The sequence below is a fragment of the Schistocerca piceifrons genome, chromosome X, assembly GCF_021461385.2.
Source record: "Schistocerca piceifrons isolate TAMUIC-IGC-003096 chromosome X, iqSchPice1.1, whole genome shotgun sequence".
Lineage (NCBI taxonomy): Eukaryota > Metazoa > Arthropoda > Insecta > Orthoptera > Acrididae > Schistocerca > Schistocerca piceifrons.
In genome coordinates, this window is record NC_060149.1 from 781,390,843 (window position 1) to 781,410,889 (window position 20,047).

At 42.9% G+C, this 20,047-nt stretch overlaps 1 protein-coding gene across 1 annotated transcript in view; it reads left to right on the forward strand.

The window, feature by feature from the left end:
* Nucleotides 1-4,230: 4,230 nt before the first annotated feature.
* LOC124721626 (growth/differentiation factor 8-like) overlaps nt 4,231-20,047 on the forward strand; it is a 441,448-nt gene continuing 425,631 nt past the window's right edge. The window contains exon 1 of the mRNA XM_047246684.1: nt 4,231-5,116. Coding sequence (XP_047102640.1) covers nt 4,696-5,116 — 421 coding nt within the window. The 5' untranslated portion in view covers nt 4,231-4,695. The remainder of the gene's footprint in view (nt 5,117-20,047) is intronic.

Sequence of the window (20,047 nt, forward strand, 5' to 3'; positions counted from 1 at the left end):
ATAACAGAATTGTGGTACTCTTAGATGACAAACGTTGACAGTAACTGCAATCCACATGAGGATTTCTAACGTCTACCGACTTGTAGTAGTCAGAACTACGATGGCAAGGTTCTTTATCACGTATGTACAGATATAACACAGAATTTCCTTGTTCCAAAAGCGTACCAAAACCGCTGAGACTATTAAAAAATGATGAACGGTATTTGAAAAAGAAATGGTTCAAATGGCTCTGAGCACTATGGGATTTAACTGCTGAGGTCATCAGTCCCCTAGAACTTAGAATTACTTAAACCTAACTAACCTAAGGACATCACACACATCCATGCCCGAGGCAGGATTCGAACCTGCGACTGCAGCCGTCGCGCGGTTCCAGACTGTAGCGCCTAGAACCGCTCGGCCACTCCGGCCGGCATCGGTATTTGAAATGAGATAGATTTCGCTAAAGGCCTATTTCTTCTACAGCTAATTTCAACCAAACCAGGATCCATAAAGCGTCAAAGGTTTTTCCCTAATATTGAGATTACTTACGATCACAAACAGTAGTGGAAAAAGGTCATTTTAAAAAAACCACTATCTTAGCAGAAAGGCTCAACATTTTGGTTTCGCTCGGTACTGAAAGTCATATTTTAAAGAGCATTAAATTCTGAATGTATTATAAGTAGTGTCATTAGAATGAAGTTTGGGCGCAATCCACTTTCCCAATAAGAGTATTTAAAGCTTTCATTTTAATGCTCGTTATTTAGGGAGTATTGTGTTTGAATTAAATATAGGTCCAATTAATTTGAGTGATAGTTTCGTTATGTTACTTTGCATTTGCCTATGACACATGATTCCTTATAGTCGCAACATGTTACTCTTACTGAACTGCTGATTTTTGCATGGACACGAATCGCAACATTTTATTCTTTTAAAAACTTTAGCTAGCGATGTTAATGAACTGTGTTGAATAACTTAATGTTATCCATTTTTAATCACACCAATTCATTTAATTGTGAACTATATTGTAAATGTTACACACTTAATTAATAAAGGCTGAGTTACATAGGCTTCTAATTGTTTTAAAAGGGTTTTTTTTGTTTTTTTTATTTTGCGGGTTAGTTGTGACAGAATTTCCCTCCAGCACAGGTTCTAAACACAGCCCTGTAGGCAAGCAAACATTGTTGTTCACTAGTGCACGGTACAGATGCAATTATAGTACACCTGCTTGTCAATCCAAATATCCTTCGTGATGGCATCTATAAAACTATATACATGATTGAGTGTGTTAAGTTAAAGAGTTATCGCATCTTCGAAAGAAGTACCGTTTTGCCCCGGAAATAAGGACCATTTCGCCCCCAAAATTCGTCTCTCTGTGCGACGCTACAAATAAATGCTTCAAATGGCTCTAAGCATTAAGGGACTTAACATCTGAGGTCATCAGTCCACTAGACTTAGAAACTACTTAAACCTAACTAACCTAAGGACATCACACACACCCATGCCCGAGGCAGGATTCGAACTTGCGACCGTAGCAGGCGCGCGGTTCCGGACTGAAGCGCCTAGAAACGCTCGGCCACAGCGGCCGGCCGCTACAATTACCCGTATCTTTTCGCATCATAGAAACTCCAACTATAATGCTCGTTCCTTAATTCAGAATGAGGCAATAATGTCGCTGTTGTCTGGAAATTAATCGTTGTGTATAAGGTAATAACGTAATCGTCAACGATTATTGACATTTCATTTAGACAGAAGTTGGGAGATATCTGAACTTGCAGTTAAGGCTCTCTCCTTTGTGCAAAATATCACCAGAGTTAATATGTTCAAGATGTGCTGCGTCACCAGAACCCTTCACAGTAGAAAGTACGATGTACTTTTGGGAGGAGAGTGACAAAAATAGTGACACTGAAAAAGTGACGGTAATGCAGTTAACAGTGATATCAGTGAACAATGTGCTTACAACGCAGAAACTTGTGATTAAAAATGACTAATTGCGAAGACTTTTTGAAAATCGGAACTTTGACCAACACGGTCCAATACAGTGTTGTATGCTATAGTAGCAAAAAATACTTCTTGTTGCGACCTAGTCGTTATAGTGTCAGGAACACTTTGACAGAGTGGTAAGATTTTATTTCCTTATGGTTCGGTAGGAAAATCTGGATCAAATACTCGTGGCTAGAAAACTAGCTATTACGTAAGTTATTCAAAGACTTAAAGACATGAAACTAGTAGAATAATATTTTAGGCATATTTTCTTAGGAATACTGCGATTTCCTAGTCGCAATCAGTCACTTGTAGAGAGCCTTTGATAGCAGGTACATACCAGTAATACATTGCAGTTCAAGTGCAAAGGACAGGGAATCTACTGTAAGCAACATTTTCAATTCAGATCTGAAAATCTGAGATGCACTTTCTTTAGTTACATAATCACTTATCAAAGAATACAGCGTGTTCCACAAACCAAAATGTTTTTGTTATACCGAAGGAGATATCTATAGTCCCCAACTCTGTGATACGAGTATACACGACGAAAAGTAAAGACAGACATTAGTTCTAAAACGGAGTTTGGTGGGTACCAACGACATAGACGTTTCCATACCGAAGTTAAATGTCCGAGATGTTCCAGTAGATCATCTGTAAGTCGCTAACAGTACTTACATAGTTGTTTCATGTGTCCAGACTTCTACGGTACGTACAATATTGTGGAGCGCTCTTTGGCAGAAACGCACTGACACTGTAGGATACTATGTAACTGTTACAGAGCTACTTACGGGACCAGTGAGCTGGTGGAGGATGAAATGCAAGCAGTCCTGTGCAAAGATTCACAGCCGTTTGCTTCGCGACGATAAGCAGCTGGAGTAGATAGATTGTTCCTGTTCGTAGGTGATGTGCCAACCCGCTTATCGATTTTTCAGTTCTTCGACCAATGCTCCGTATTTGGCGATTACTTTGTGAGAGATCGGATATAACCGGAGACGGGCCAATTTTCTTTCTTTCCGTGCATGCTCACTAACAAGCTACGGTACATTCACTTTTCTCAGGATGTGGCATATTTGAGACCATTTAGAACAACTCATTTCTTCTTCACGAAGTAGGGTAAGAGAAGAAAAGTAAAGGCCTGGATTGTCTTCTTGGGCTATTAAACTCGTGCGGATATATTGACGTTTGAGGTTGGAGCCATTTAGCTCCGTGCTACCACCGGTTCCCTCGTTCTCATTGTAAATTGGTTTTACTGTTTTCAGCAACGCTGTCGAGGAAAATCGGACAAAATGTGGCAGTGTGGAAGGAGTGACAAAAATCGCACGAGTTGTGTAAAATTGTCAACACTTTACGTATATTTTACGACACGAGCGTGCTTTGTTGCTGTAGAATATTGTTTGATCGTCGCTAACGAGAGATCGCGAATAGTCAATAGCTTCCGGTTTGTGTTTTACGGACCGTTTCCTTATTTCAGACTGGGGAAGAATCGAATGTGCAACAGGCTAACAGCAGCCGCGGCTGGGATCAATTCTGAAATTTTGCACTATATTTGCAACTAGTCTCGTTTAGGAAACGACACGCAAGTCTGAGAAACTAAAGTCGAGCGAAAACTGTCAGCGGAGATGGAAAAATATACAGCTTCGGCGCAAATAGCTGCTATCCGCCACGATCCGAATGCGACACGCGTGTGCGGGCCGTGGCGGTATCTGTCGGGCGGATCGGGAACTCGGCGAGGCTCGGGAGATTGACGTTAGGCGGCGAGTTTGTGCGGTTTCCGGAATCGCAGGAGAACGCCGCGCATTGTTGCGGCCGGGTGGCGACTGGCGCGCTGCGGTGCGTTTGCATGTGCAGACGGCCGAGGGGGAAAAAAAACCTCGCTCCGTCCAATGAGCTGCGGTGGGAGGAGCTAGGCGAGCCGGCCGGCGGTCCTCCTCTCTTTTTATCATTTTGCCGGCGCTCTGCCCGATGCAGCAGTAAGCGATAATTATGCGCATCTCGGATGACCGGAAGCGAATGGCATTATGGCGGCGGCGGCGGCGGCGGCGGAGGCGGCGGCGGTTTCGCCGACCTTGACGGGGGCGGGCGGCGGGGTCCGGCGCGTCCCCCACTCCGCGCGCGCGCAGGCCACGCCCCCTTCACACGCACGCGACAAGCTCTCGTATCAAAACCTGTGTTTGGAGCGACGGCACGAAAGGGAGGAAGAAAAAAACGTCCGCTGCGCCGGCCCGCTCGTATATAAAGAGGTCAGCTGTTGGACATCCCGGATAGATCACAAGTCCGGGCAGAGCTATCCGCTTCTCGCTCTCAGGTGCCACCGGTCCTTTCGGTCCCCAATCCCCCACAACCGACTTTTTTCCAAATTTCTGGCCGGCTCTGAAACCTGAGAACGATTCTGTCTTTTCCCACATCTTCTCCAGTCCGCCGGTACATCGACGCATCCGACCCGTATATTTTCTGTCGTTATCTGTCTAGGCACCTGTCTTCTTCAGCAGTCTGTATACTTACGTGAAGTGATCACCCTTCTGTAAGAATCTGTCCTTCTTCGGAACTCTGCCTAAGCCCTCTGGAACCTCGGTCGATTTGCTCTCCCCGCTCGGTGTCTCATTTGTATTCCCTCTGCGCATCCACGCGACGCTAAGAAAAAGGCTAGAAGGGAGGAAAGGAAGAGAAAAGGAAGAAGAGAAAGTAGGGGTCTCGCGGGTCGGTTAGCTGTGGGGCTGCGAGTCGGCGTGTGCGGTGATGGCTGTGGTGGTGGCGCTGATGCTGCTCTTCGGCTCGTCTCTGGCGCAGGAGGGCGGCGCGGCCGAGGCGACCACGCCGGCGGCCGGCGAGCCGCAGTGCGCCTCGTGCCTGCTGCGCGAGGAGCTGCGCAACATGAGCCTCAACAACATCAAGATGCAGATCCTGAGCAAGCTGGGCATGAAGCACCCGCCCAACATGACGGGCCGCCAGCGGCCGCCCATCCCCAGCAAGGTCCACACCTGGCTCGACCTGTACCAAAGCGGCGGCGGGGGCGCCCCCGCTGCGTGGGCGGACATGCAGGGTGACGAGCCGGCCGGCGCCACCAGCCGCCTGCCGCGGCCCGGCCCGCTGCCCTCGGACCCCGACGACGACGACTTCCACGCCCGCACCGAGCAGGTGCTCGCCTTCGCCCGCCCGCGTAAGTACTCTTTCTTTTCCTTGTCGTATCGAGTGCTTCAAATTTCTTTCGTCGATTGTACATTACCACCGTATTTGTGCTAATACAGCCGACAGATGCCGACAGCTGTCTATTAGAGAAATTTGCAGATTCGACGAATAATGTTCGAAATCCTGCAGACAGTTGCTACTCTACCTGTCGACCACCGAGACCCCTATTCCTTAGCGTCACTGGCTGGTGACGAGTTCCATTTACTCTCCCCTCCGCCGCTGCCCATTCCTGTCACGCTAAGGTGTCCTCTCTATCCCGTGAGCCCAAATCGGAAGCCGTTCCAACAAATAAGAAGCGGCAGTGACAAGCTGTCGAGTGAGGGTAGTGAATCGTACGACAATTTACACAGTACCGTACTCGATTTAAGGGGGTAGCGTCTCGTAACTGATGGTAACAATCGTCATCTCGGAAAATAATTGTTTTGCACCAAATAGTGAAAAAAGTGTGATAGATGATGGCCTTCTGTTGTTTTCCCGACCGTTTTCGCTGATCGCAGGCAGGTGCGTTGCTATTAATAGGCAGCGCATCCACTTTCATTCCAGTATTGTTATTCCCGCATTGGAAGTACGTCTAAAATAGTGTTAAATGTAACAGCAACAACGTAAGCATTGTACAGTTTCCCCACAAAAACTGGATAACATCGCTTCCCGACGAAGTAGACGGGTTTGTAATTATGACGGCGTACAAGAGAACGAAATGCTCAAACTGGTGTAGTACTGTATGTAGCGAGTGCAGTTTAATGAAATTACCATTTACCTCGATGAAACAAAGCCGTTACTAGCTTCAACCTAGGAAGATGACTATCAGAGACTGGGAGGCGGACTGACATCGGCGGTCTGTGGAATTGTGCTGCCGCAGAAAATCCCGAAGTTAGAAATATGGCAGCGAAAAGAACCTGTTCGACCTGAGTCGAACGAGTACATTCGGTGAAGTGCACCGTAAGCGTCTCGTAACTGATGGTACAATAGTCATCTCGGAAAAATCGTAATTCTTGCTACAGTAATCGAGGTGGCCCGAGAGTGAAAATGGTTACGGCGTTCTACACTGCGACTATTCGCTTCTGCGAAATATCTACCTTTTTTTCGCGATAGGTGTATAAAGTCGTCGAGAGAAAGCACAGAATTTTCCACGAAAACACTATTCCAAAAATCTTAATCACATTACAACTTAACTGTCGTCTGAAGATTTACTGATTAATTTTGTTAAGGGGGGTAGGACGTCAAACGGGCCGACTTCGAGAAGGAGAGGCACCACGGGACATTTTAATTTGAACTGTCTATACTTTTACAAATAAATTCCTAAAACTTTGTCAGCATGACCAGGAAGGATTCAGGATTCACACTCGTAGCAGTGGAAGTTCAAAAACACGAAAAAATAACATTTTTTAAATGTGAAATTTCGTGATTTTTTTTTCACTTACTGTTGGCTGCATTTGTTGCTATAGGTACACTTTTCTTCATAGGTAAGAGAGATTCTTCGACGAATTTTGCACAGCTTACAAACCATACTTACAGGTGTATGAAACTCTAGAATTTATTTAATCTACGGAAAAATGAGTGGGCTGTTACGTTTTAAACTTCGTGTTCAGAGAAAACTCGAATTTTAAAGTTAAGTATCTCAATTTTTACCACAGTTTTTAACAGACTTGGCAAATTCTAGAGTTTCATACACCCGTTAAGTACGGTTTGTATGCTGTGCAAAATTCATCGAACAGTCTCTCTTACTTAAGAAAAGTGTACCTATAGCAACAAATGCAGCCAATAGTAAGTGAAAAAATGATGAAATTTAACATGTAAAAAAAATTGTTATGTTTTTGAACTTCCGCTGCTACGAGAGTGAATCCTGAATCCTTCCTGGTCATGCTGACAAAGTTTTATGAATTTACTTGTAAAAGTATAGACACTGGAAATTAAAAAGTCCTGTGGTGCCTCTCCTGCTCCAAGTCGGCGCGTTTCACGTCCTACCCCCCTTAACAAAAGTAATCAGTAAATCTTCAGACGACAGTTAAGTTGTAATGTGATTAAGATTTTTAGAATGGTGTTTCCGTGGAAAATTCTATGCTTTCTCTCGACGACTTTATACACCTATCGCGAAAAAAAAAGACGGGTAGATAATTCGCAGAAGCGAATACTCTCAGTGTAGAACGCCGTAACCATTTTCACTCCCGGGCCACCTCGATTATTGTAGCAAGTATTACGATTTTTCCGAGATGACGATTGTTACCATCAGTTACGAGACGCTTACGGTGCACTACACCGAATGTACTCGTTCGACTCAGGTCGAACAGGTTCTTTTCGCTGCCATATTTCTAACTTCGGGATTTTCCGCGGCAGCACAATTCCACAGACCGCCGATGTCAGTCCGCCTCCCAGTCTCTGATAGTCATCTTCCCAGGTTGAGGCTAGTAACGGCTCTGTTTCATCGAAGTAAATGGTAATTTCATTAAACTGCACTCGCTACATACAGTACTACACCAGTTTGAGCATTCCGTTCTCTTGTACGCCGTCATAATTACAAACCCGTCTACTTCGTCGGGAAGCGATGTTATCCAGTTTTTGTGGGAAACTGTACAATGCTTACGTTGTTGCTGCTACATTTAACACTATTTTAGACGTACTTCCAATGCGGGAATAACAATACTGGAATGAATGTGGATGCGCTGCCTATTAATAGCAACGCACCTGCCTGCGATCAGCAAAAAACGGTCGGGAAAACAACAGAAGGCCATCATCTATCACACTTGTTTCACTATTTGGTGGAAAACAATTATTCTTCGAAGCGATAGTCCTCTGTTTCTAACTGTAGCAGCCAGAGAAGGTATATTTCAGCTACTGCTCGGAAATTTGATGACTGCGTCGGAGGGTGAATGCCCAGTTGGCGGCTAGCGCTGCACCAGGCTGCACGCGTTACGTCACAGTATCGCTGAGTCAGCGGCCAGTGCAACCCCAACTTGTTGCTCTATGTGCCGTGTTCTACACTCTACAGACACACTACATTCTTTACAGCGTACGAAGTTCCAAATAAACGGCCAAAAATTTGAAAGAAACGTCTAAAAATTCGCAGCAAAAGTTTTAGATTTCCTTCGTACTATGTAAAATCTTCCCGACAGAGTTTCGCGTTCTTCTCCCAGTCATTCAATCTTTCCTATTCTGTCAGCGTACGTATATCTAACACGTATTCCAAAATCTTGTTACGCCATCAAAGAACGTTCCGTACTGTTTAAAGCACAAAATTTCCTGACATGCGTTCTTAACTGTCGACAAACCTTTGAACTGTTTTTTATCCTTTTCCAGGCGGAAAATGACTTCGACAGAGAAAGGAACTACGACATGTAGTTGCTAATGGGCATTGATTTACATCAATGTGGAAAAATGAGTATCATTACCGAACCAGGATTCGAACCGAGGCCTTCTGCTTACAAGGCAGATGCTCTGACCACGGCCAAAAATTTGAAAGAAACGTATAAAAATTCGCAGCAAAAGTTTTAGATTTCCTTCGTACTATGTAAAATCTTCCCGACAGAGTTTCGCGTTCTTCTCCCAGTCATTCAATCTTTCTTATTCTGTCAACTTACGTATATCTAACACGTATTCAAAAATCTTGTTACGCCATCAAAGAATGTTCCGTACTGTTTAAAGCACAAAATTTCCTGACATACGTTCTTAACTGTCGACAAACCTTTGAACTGTTTTTTATCCTTTTCCAGGCGGTAAATGACGTCGACACACAAAGGAACTACGACATGTAGTTGCTAATGGGCATTGATTTACATCAATGTGGAAAAATGAGTATCTGTACCGAACGAGGATTCGAACCGAGGCCTTCTGCGTACTAGGCAGATGCTCTGACCACAGAGCGAGCAGAAAACAGTGGTCACCGTAAATGCAAGCACTGTCCTAGCAAGCCCCCCGCCACACCCAAATTCTCAGTTTATTCGCACAATACTGACTATTCTGCAGCGGCTGTTCTACATGTTAATTGCAGTTAGCAGTTTCAGTTTTACACTTGATGAAGAATTGTATTTCTGGTACTTATATAATAACTTACAGAGGTTTTTGTCAATGAATTCTTCAGAGGAGTAAAGCACGGTGATTTGAGTCTTTATTCGAACTGAAACTAAGGTACCTGTCTGAATTTATGTAAGATTTTACATTGCAGAACTAAGGAACTATATGCAGGAAGACCAAAATGAAAGTGATCCGAAAAATGTTTTTGGCGTCTAAACACCAAAGAGATCCTAATAAAACTCCGGAATGAGTCCAAACATCGGAAAACATTTCACAAGCGAAAGGCAGCTTGTAGGAACGTCCGACAAATTCGCAACGCTTGTTAGCTGTGTAAGTGAGAATTAAAACATATTCGAGTCACAACGTTATCAAATTGGACATGCGTTTTTATCGTCACTCACTTTCTGTTGCACATAAATTAAAGTTTCCAGACCGCCTTACGCGAGTTCAGTTCTGTCCTTGCTGAAGGTATTTGAATCCTCGGTTTTTCATTTGTTCCAAGAAACCGTGGCTCATTGCGTTCCGACGCGTGAAGTACAGTCAGTTGTAGGTTGCATAATATCAAGAATAGTGTATGATGCGTAGTTTTTGTGGTGTCACCGCCAGACACCACACTTGCTAGGTGGTAGCCTTTAAATCGACCGCGGTCCATTAGTATACGTCGGACCCGCGTGTCGCCACTGTCAGTGATTGCAGACCGAGCGCCGCCACACGGCAGGTCTAGAGAGAGACTTCCTAGCACTCGCCCCAGTTGTACAGCCGACGTTCATAGCAATGGTTCACTGACAAATACGCTCTCATTTGCCGAGACGGTAGTTAGCATAGCCTTCAGCTACGTCATTTGCTACGACCTAGCAAGGCGCCATAGCATTTGATATTTATCTTGAAGCATGTACAGTCAAGAGAGATGTTCTACAATTATGGATTAAAGTTAAGTATTACAACAACTGCGTCCGTTTTTCTAAGTTCTCATTTCCTTGTAATGTTCCAGACCTCACGCCAGCCTGCGTGATCTTAAACGCGTGCCTTTCAGCTTCCTCTCATAGTGACTTGGCTGTCTTGACAAGTCACAACAGTTTTATTCTCGTCGCATTGTTCATCTAATTGGAGAGATCTAAGAGGAATATAAACTGCAAATGGCGAAGCAAGCCGAATCTTTCCTCAGTTTGTACGATTATGTTGTTCGACATCTCATTATAAACAAACCAACTTAAGGGTACGTGTTCGCTGCTGAATGGTTTAAATCATTCAAATAACATGTAAACGTGGGAAACACTCACTGCCGTCTGCTTTGCGATTATCCGTGACGTTCCTACGCACATCAGTATCTGTACAAGCTACTGCCCGTGCCCGCGCGACACAAGCTTTCGCAGACGGATATGGGAACCTAAATAAATAATATGAAAAGAAAATAGCCGTTACATTTCGTAGTCTAATTTTCGTGGGTGAACGACGCTTACCTTGCATATTCCGACGTTCCCTATGCCTGCTGTATTGTAATTGTAATTTGTAAAGAACCGTACAGTTGTAAGCCACTTCCTTTTAGTACCACAGTACCATCTGTTGTGGGCTCTTCCTTTTCCTCCTATGTTACTTGGTCTTTTTTTTTTTTAGGGCCTTGAGTGGTGAGAACAGCCGCCTCATTTATTTTTGCCCAGAAAATTTCTAACTTTCCTTGCGGTTACTAAAACTATCATGATGGTAATTGTTTGTGTAATTCAAAAATTTTGCTTCTATTTATGTTTTGTAGCCCTTCTTACGCAGTCTCACGATGGCCAATAAGCGAGAAAGCTGCACAGTCTGGTACTGACGGCCACAAGAACAAGGTAGGGGGAATCGCAAAACAGAGGCGCAAGTTTTTGACTTAAAATAGCAATTACTACCTGCAACATTTACACTACTAGTTTCTGGAACTGTATCGAATGACACATTTTCTACCTCGAAAAAGACAACACTCAATACGCTGCACAGGATGCAACTCACAAAAATGTTAGTAAATATACCGTATAAGGTAGAGCTGAACGGATACGCTTAGTAAAGAGAGTGAAAAGACCTCAAACATGATTAGGCAGCACACAAAAAAATCATTGCCTAGCAAGAACACACTACTTCCCAAATTATTATCTTCGATAAAAAGAGAACATTTCATGTGGTATTCTTTCAATGAAATGCGTCGGTAATTTCCGTCGAAACAAACTGGTTGTTTTTAATAACAACAATAACAGTTACGGGGGATCTTCTTCTTCTGTAGTGGTCAATCCAAGGATTGGTTTGCAACAGCTACAATGGCAGCTTGTCTCCATTCTGTGCGTCTTTCAGCTTTTCTCTTCATTTCTTTATAGGTGTTACATCCCACATCTTTCACGATTTGATCCATGTACCTCAGTCGTGGTCTTCCTCTTGGTCTTTTTCCCTCGACATATCCCTCTATGATTGTGTTCAGGAGTCCTTTATGTCTTAATAGATGGCCTGTAAATTGTACTCTTCTTTTAACAATGAAACTCCAGAAGCTTCTCTTCTCACCTGCTCTTTCCAGAACCACTTCGTTTGTGACCTTGTCGATCCATTTTATTTTGAGCATGCGTCTATAGCACCACATTTCAAAAGAATTTAGCTTCTGCTGTTCCTCTGTCCCGAGAGTCCATGTTTCACACCCATAGCATGCCACACTCCACACATATGATTTCAAAAATCTTTTCCTGGTTTCTAGGCTGATGCTCTTAGATGTTAATATGTTTTTCTTCTTGTTAAAAGCAGCCTTTGCTTGAGCTATTCTACTTCTCACTTCTGCCTTGCTCCTTCCATCCCTGGTAATATTACTGCCCAGATAAGTAAATTTATCAACTTGTTCAAGCAGTTCATTGCCTACATGAACTTGGACTTTCACTTGATCTTCTTTGTCGCATGCCATTACTTTTGTTTTTGCTTTATTAATTCTCATATTATATTCTTCACCCATAACTTTATCCATTCTATTCAGTAGGACTACAAGATCTTCACTTTCAGCCAGGACAGCTATATCATCGGCATATCTTATCATATCTATTCGTTGGCCATGAATTACTACACCTGTCTGTGAATTTTCCCTTACTTTTTTCAGCGCCTCTTCAGTGTATACGTTAAAGATAACAGGGGATAGTGCGCAACCTTGCCGGACACCTTTCCGTATCTGCACCTCTTCTTGTTTTGTCCGTCCACGGATAACTGCTGTCTCGTTTTTGTACAGGTTCCATATCATTTCTCTATCTTTATGGTCTATTCCTACTTTTTTGAGTACCTCAAACATCTTATCCCATTTAACATTATCAAAGGCTTTCTCTACATCTACGAAAGCTATGCATGTTTTCAGGTTCTTATCTAGTCGTTTCTCTATTACGGGGGATGACGAAATAAAATTTTTGGAGAGGGACAAGGGGGCGGGGGTCAACAGAAGCAAAATTTTATGTCCCACTGTTTTTGCTGCTGCAATCGAAAGCAAGTGTTGCACGAAACTTACTCCTGCACCTGGACAAATATTGGAAGACTGATCAGCAATACATCTATTTTTGTTGATTGTTTCGCTTCCTGTGGCGTCTTACGCACTGAGTGACGTTGATTAGCTGAGCATTGCCGGTGTGGTAGCTCAACATGCTCAGTTGCGAATCTCTCAAAGATGAATTTTGAAACATGTTATGCGACAGCTGCACAGGACCATTCACGAAAAACGACCAAATGTTAGATACGAAATAAAAAGGTGTACGTGTCTGACAGTCATATGGAGGACCCGGGTTCAATACCCAGCACCGACAGAGATATTTCCTTTTTTCCTTGGTGGGAGAACTTGATCTGGGTTCACTCAGCCTCGTGGTGCTCTTTGAATGAGAAGTAGCGGCTATAGCCTTCACAACGGCTATTTGGAAACGTTGTTTTCAGCGAGTAATAGAACTAACGAGATAATGGTCCAATCCGACATTTACCACAGTCGTTCCAGAAGAGTGAAGTGTCATTTGAATGACGAAAACAAAAATTTTCCTTACACAACGCACAGCTGACGAAAGAACAATTAATGCTTTCAGGCATATCGCAGTAATTATTATAGTGATATACGTATATACAGATGACGGTAGTAACAAGTAAGTTGATTCATGTGAAAAGGTTTCCGGCGTGATTAAGGCCACACGAAGGGAATTAAAGGACTCTAAACGCGGAATGGTAGTTGGAACTAGACGCGCCGAAAATTCCATTTCGGAAATCGTTCGGGAATTCAATATTCCGGGATCCATTTTGTCAAGAGTGTGCTGAGAATAGCAAATTTCAGGTATTACGCAGTTGCCGACGGCCTTCACTTAATGACCGAGAGCAGCGGCGTTTGCTTAGAGTTGTCAGTGCTAATAGACAAGTAACACTGCGTGAAATAACAGAGAAGTCAATTACTGCGTACTACCAACGTATCCGTTAGGACAGCGCAGCGCAATTTTGCGTTAATGGGCTATGGTAGCAAAAGACCGACGCGAGTGCATTTGTTGACAGCACGTCATCGCCTGGCTCGTGACCGTATCGGTTGAACCCTAGAGGACTGGAAAACCGTGGCCTGGTTAGATGAGTCCGGATTTCAGCTGGTAAGAGCTGATGGTAGGGTTCGTGTGTGGTGCAGACCCCACGTACCCACGAAGCCAAATCGTCAACAAGGTACTGTGCAAACTGGTGGCAGCTCCATAATGACGTGGGCTGCGTTTACCTGGAATGGGCTCCGTTTCTGAGCCAACCGAACTGATCATTGACTGGAAATCGAGACCATTTGCAGCCATTCATGTACCTGTGCGGCTGGTCTAGGCGGAGGTTCGAGTCCTCTCTCGGGCATGGGTGTGTGTGTTTGTCCTTAGGATAATTTAGGTCAAGTAGTGTGTAAGCTTAGGGACTGATGACCTTAGCAGTTAAGTCCCATAAGAATTCACACACATTTGAAAATTCATGTACTTCATACTCCCAAACAACTATGGAATTTTTATGGATGATAATGCGCCACGTCATTGGGCCACAACTGTTCCTGATTGTTTCAGAGAACATTCTGTATTTATTACTTGGTGTAAGTCTTTCTTCCATTTATATAGTTCACGGTCAGATTTTATGAAGCGAAATCGGATTTGCAGACTGCTCAACATTAAGCGTTAAGACACTTGGTTATGGTCCAATCGATATGGTCACGAGCCAAAGACAGGAGCTGCAGGCGATGACGTGCTGTCAACAAATGCACTCGCGTCGGTCTTCTGCTACCATAGCCCATTAACACAAAATTGCGCAGCGCTGTCCTAACCGATACGTTGGTAGTACGCCGTAATTGACTTCTCTGTTATCTGACGCCGTGTTACTTGTCTATTAGCACTGACAACTCTAAGCAAACGCCGCTGCTCTCGGTCATTAAGTGAAGGCCATCGGCCACTGTGTTGTCCGTAGTGGGAGGTAATACCTGAAATTTGCTATTCTCAGCACACTCTTGACGAAATGGATCCCGGAATATTGAATTCCCGAACGATTTCCGAAATGGAATTTTCGGTGCGTTGAGCTCCAAACCGAGCGAGGTGGCGCAGTGGTTAGCACACTGGACTCGCATTCGGGAGGACGACGGTTCAATCCCGTCTCCGGCCATCCTGATTTAGGTAAATGCCGGGATGGATCCTTTGAAAGGGCACGGCCGATTTCCTTCCCCATCCTTCCCTAACCCCGAGTTTGCGCTCCGTGTCTAATGACCTCGTTGTCGACGGGACGTTAAACACTAAATCTCCTCCTCCTCCTCGAGCTCCAACTACCATTCCGCATTTAGAGTCCATTAATTCTCGTCGTGCGGCCTTAATCACGCCGGAATCCTTTTCACATGAATCACCTTACGTGTTACTACCGTCATCTGTATATATGCATATCACTATAATAATTACTGCGATATGCCTGAAAGCATTGCTTTTTCTTTCGTGAGGTGTGCGTTGTTTAAGGAAAATGTTTTCGTCATTCAAATGACACTTCACTTTTTTGGAACGACTGTGGTCAATAAACAAGTAACTGTTTCATTGTTACTAAAATAAAAATTATTTAAAATTTATCATAAGAACTGTGCTACAGGAATTATTATAAAATAATGTATTATTAAAAGATATTTCACTTCACTAAATTAAAGTTATGACAGATGGAAATCGTCTGCAATATAACGTCAAACATTACCTTGATTTATTTTCCTCTGCTAGTCACCTTTGTAAGAAATGCATATCTAACATTTTACCTGTGGATACGAACCGGCTATTATTCGAAACATTAATAACATTTTTTGTATGGTTTAGGTGCTTCAAATTCGCTTGTGTCTATATTAGCACCACGCGGTGTGCTATCTTCTCACCCCCGATCGCGCGCGAGGCACAAAGGACTGTACAAATCGCTGTAATAAGACGTTGTCCGTGTGACAAAAATCAGTAATTTCAACACTTTTTAAAAATTCTTGCAGTGCGTCTTTGCAGCTAAAATGTTTGACAGTGTATTCCTTTCGTTGTATTCTTCCTGCATAAAAAATCTGACGGTGGGTTTCGACATGTCGGACTGAAGCATCTATTATACGTTATACATAGCACACCTGTAGCTATGTTAGGAGATATTTACGAACAATGGAGGCTTCAGCAGGCTTCAGCACAACGCCCAGTTATTTCACAAACAATTTCCTCTGAAACACTGACACGGGTATACCTATCTTCTCAGGGGCTATCGAATGCCATAGAAATTCACAGTTAAGACCGATTAATGGAAGGGAGCAGTAACAGTGCAGCAGAATATTCAGTCTTTTGAGTAAGCATCTTTTGTTGACATTATTGTTTCACTATGTTGAATTACTTGTGGAGCGTTCGGGGTGTACACATTTAATGTGAAACCATGTGTTCATGTTTTTAAAAACATAGTTTCGTGTCACCACGTGGCGATACAAAAGAGCATATCAGTGCTTCAAACAGAGTGAACGAACTGATTCATTTTTGGTGTTGCAAGATGGAACTGTGCCTTCTGGAATAAATCGTGGCACATGAAGTGCTCGCGGCCTGCTCCTACTGGTAACAGCATAACTTTGCCGCTAGGTGCACGCACTTCTTACACACTGAAATCTCACAGATAATGCGCGCTTAAGGACACGCAACGGTCCTGTTTCGTAAGCGCTGTTACCTGAGTGTATGGACGATATTGCCGAGAGTATATGTCCACGTGCTTGATAGCCATGTAGAGCATGTGGCTTCAACTCCGGTACTGTCAGGAACTTTTCCTTGGTAGGAGAAATGGAATAGGTTGCACCTATTTAAATGACAAGTGGCGACTTCATGGTGTGGAAAGCTGACACCATATGGCAGAGGATGACACGGCGGCCGGGCGGCTCTGGTCCTGATCGCACAGTTACATAATTACCGCATCGACAGAAAGAATGTGCACAAATTACTTTTCTCTGAGTTTTTTTCTAAAAAAACATAGCTTACGGTTTACTCTATAGTGAATTTCAACATAAAGTTATTACACAGGACAAATTCAACAGAGAACCAGCTCACCTCGTTCGTTTCTGGACGCCTTACGGCCAATGGAATTTCACGATCCAGTTACCATTTTCCATCCTCAGATGTATAATACAAGAAGTAGTGTTTCCAGAACTTCGTAGACTAATCTCTTCTCTTTTTTTTTCGGAAAGGCAGTCAGATCAAATATGAACTCCGAACTCTTTGCATTTGATTTGTTACTGTAAGTATTCTCATTGGAAACGTGTATCATAATCCTTCTCCAGATGGACAGTGCAAGTATACACTAAAGGAGACACCTATTTTTTTGCAGTACATACTCATTTGCTTCAGTGTGATGCACTTCGGAATCGTCTTCGAGAAATTTGAAGTGTTAGTGAAACTGGCTACCGTGGCAGGCTAGAAGACTGCCTGTATTGTGGTCGAGTTTCGATCATCATTCTTTTCCTCTTAACCCTCCACCAAACGTATCACTATGATAAATCGTGATAGGCTTGGCATTTTATCCTCCACATTCTCGCAAAGTCTAGTAATACTGAATATTTTGCTCCGACCCGTCCTCTCCTTAGCGGTCAAATACTGCAGGTGAAAATTTCTACCAACACCAGGACTCCGATCGGCTCCCTCTGAGTGCAGTGCATGCGTAAGCGCAGGCCTTCCTGTTTCCTGTCACCCTATTCACTTCAGGCTTCTGTTGTTTCCTTACACATCTGATGAACGTCAGCACTATTCCCTTAAAAATGCCTCTTTACATTTTATTCCCCGTCCTTCTCAAGTATTCCTATCTGAATGATAAGCGAACTGCATACCTTTCTGTTCGATGACTTGTAAATGCAACAGGCACAAGTAGAGACGAGTCCTAGTGGTTTAACACACTGGAATGGTATTTGGGAAGAACAGATTTCAATTTCCATTTCGGCTGTTCTGATTTCCAGGTTTAGATTTACCGCCGTTTACCTGAATTACTTTGTGTGAATGTCGGGATAGTGTCAGTGACCAGGTTTGTTCCAAAACTCATTTATTCCCATCTACATGTCGTTCAGCTTCATATTCACTTTTTTTTTTCAAGCCAGCACAAGATGTGTAGCGATGCAGGCTGGACAAAACTTGATCCGGCAATGTAATGTTGAACATTAGGTTAGATTATTAATAAGAGTATTGATGCTTTATGGCAATAAACAATTTTTATATAATTTCGTAGTATCACTAGAAATATCAGAATATTGATAGTGAAAATATTTAATGGTATTGAGAAAAATAAATGATGTTAAAATAATTTTGATAGGGTATGAAATGGACCAGAAATGGATAAAGATAAAGATTCTTCCTCAGTTGTGTTTGAAGATTTAACAACCCTCTATTACCGATACTTTCCGCAATAGTTTGAGTGCGGCCATGCAAATATCGTGACTGCTCAATTTTGGCTATATTTCAGGGAGACAGTTCCAAGAATCTCATGAAATGACGCTTTCTACAAGTAATATACATTCTCAAGACTCTGACAAATATTGACTTCATTTCACACTGCAGATCCGTAAGGCATTTTGATCGGTGCTATTACTCGAACACTGAACAAGGGAAATTGATTTATGTCGTAGTAAACACTGGGTCTAACATTTTTTGGCATTATTGAACTAAATTCCGGAATTTTTTTACCCATAGTTTTAGAAAATACATTCTCAGAATTCAGTTGCATGTGCCAGATCAATCGTACTCTGAAACGTCTTTCGCCTGGAGAAAGGTCATCTGGCGAAACTAGGGAGGAAAAAAAAATTCAGATTTAGGAAACCACATATTGACGGTGCACCTGAATAGAAAAGCAGACATGATGATTCGTCAGAAGCCCACTGAGTTCTGTAATCAAATCCTCTAGAAATAGGGAAAGACACAAAGACCATTACTCCTGTCTTTTCTTGAAGTCTCTACCCACAGCCAATCCACAGCAAAATCAGTTTTTTATCAAATACCTGGAAAAGATAATATTTTTAAGCAGAGCATCAAAAAAACAATCTTTCAGGTATATATGACCTTTCGCTGCGAAGGTAAATTTGCCTGTAATAATGGAACTACATGTAGCATGAGCTTTGTGTAGAGGGTTACATTTTTTTGTATTTGGTATATTGTTCCTTATTTGCTTACGGTAGTATTGGATTTTATATGCAACCTGGTTCGAGCGAACATGGCAAGCTCTCTATATTTTGCCATTTATTTTACGTGAGTTGCTTTATCTTAAATAAAATTTTAAGAGGTAACTTATTATTAGTATCGTTAACTCTGTTCCGAGTTTCTTGAGGTATCGGTAAAAATTCAGGTTTTGTTTTTAACCACTTTTTTAGCTTTTTCAGATTTTGGTGGAATGCACTGGCCCGCAGCTGCAATCTTCGTTGTATAAAAATCACCAAGAAGGCGAAAAATTTTCCACTTTTGCAACAAAATGTTTTATCGAATCTTGTATCGAATCGAACTTAGTTCTCGCTCTGCAGATATCCAGGCATGTAATATTGTCATTCGTAACAGTCACGATTCATAGTGCACATACTGACTGAATGAACTCTCTTTCGGGAGGAACGCTGTTCAAATCCTCGTTCGTCGTTTCTGATTTAAGTCCCCAGCTTCTTATTATTGCCAATTCCGAACTTTTACTACCTGTCTAATAGCCGGGACGTCGACGGAACGTTAAATTATTTCTTTAGCAGCCGAATGCCAATGCTATCGAATTTCAGCTACCATTCGTGCGGCAAGACACTACAACATCCAAGCGGCCAACATTGTAACTAAAACAAGCAAGATATATTACTGTAAACGCGAACCGTACCAGGAACGAGACTGTCTTCAGACAGGTTCCAGTTGAAAGTAAAACGCGAAATATCTCCACTGGCATCATCTTAGAGGATAGAGTAAGCAAAGGCAAACCTACGTTTCTAGCATTTGTAGACTTAGAGAAAGCTTTAGACAATGATGACTGGAATACTCTCTTTCAAATTCTGAAGGTGGCAGGGGTAAAATACAGGATGTGAAAGGCTATTTACAATTTGTACAGAAACCAGATGGCAGTTATAAGAGTCGAGGGGCATGAAAGGGAAACAGTGGTTGCGAAGGGAGTGAGACAGGGTTGTAGCCTCTCCCCGATGTTATTCGATCTGTATATTGAGCAAGCAGCAAAGGAAACAAAAGAAATTCGGGGTAGGTATTAAAATCCATGGAGAAGAAGAAAAACTTTGAGGTACACCGATGACATTGTAATTCTGTCAGAGACAGCAAAGGACTTGGAAGAGCAGTTGAACGGAATGGACAGTGTCTTGAAAGGAGGATATAAGTTGAACATCAACAAAAGCAAAACGAGGGTAATGGAATGTAGTCAAATTAAGTCGCGTGATGCTGAGGGA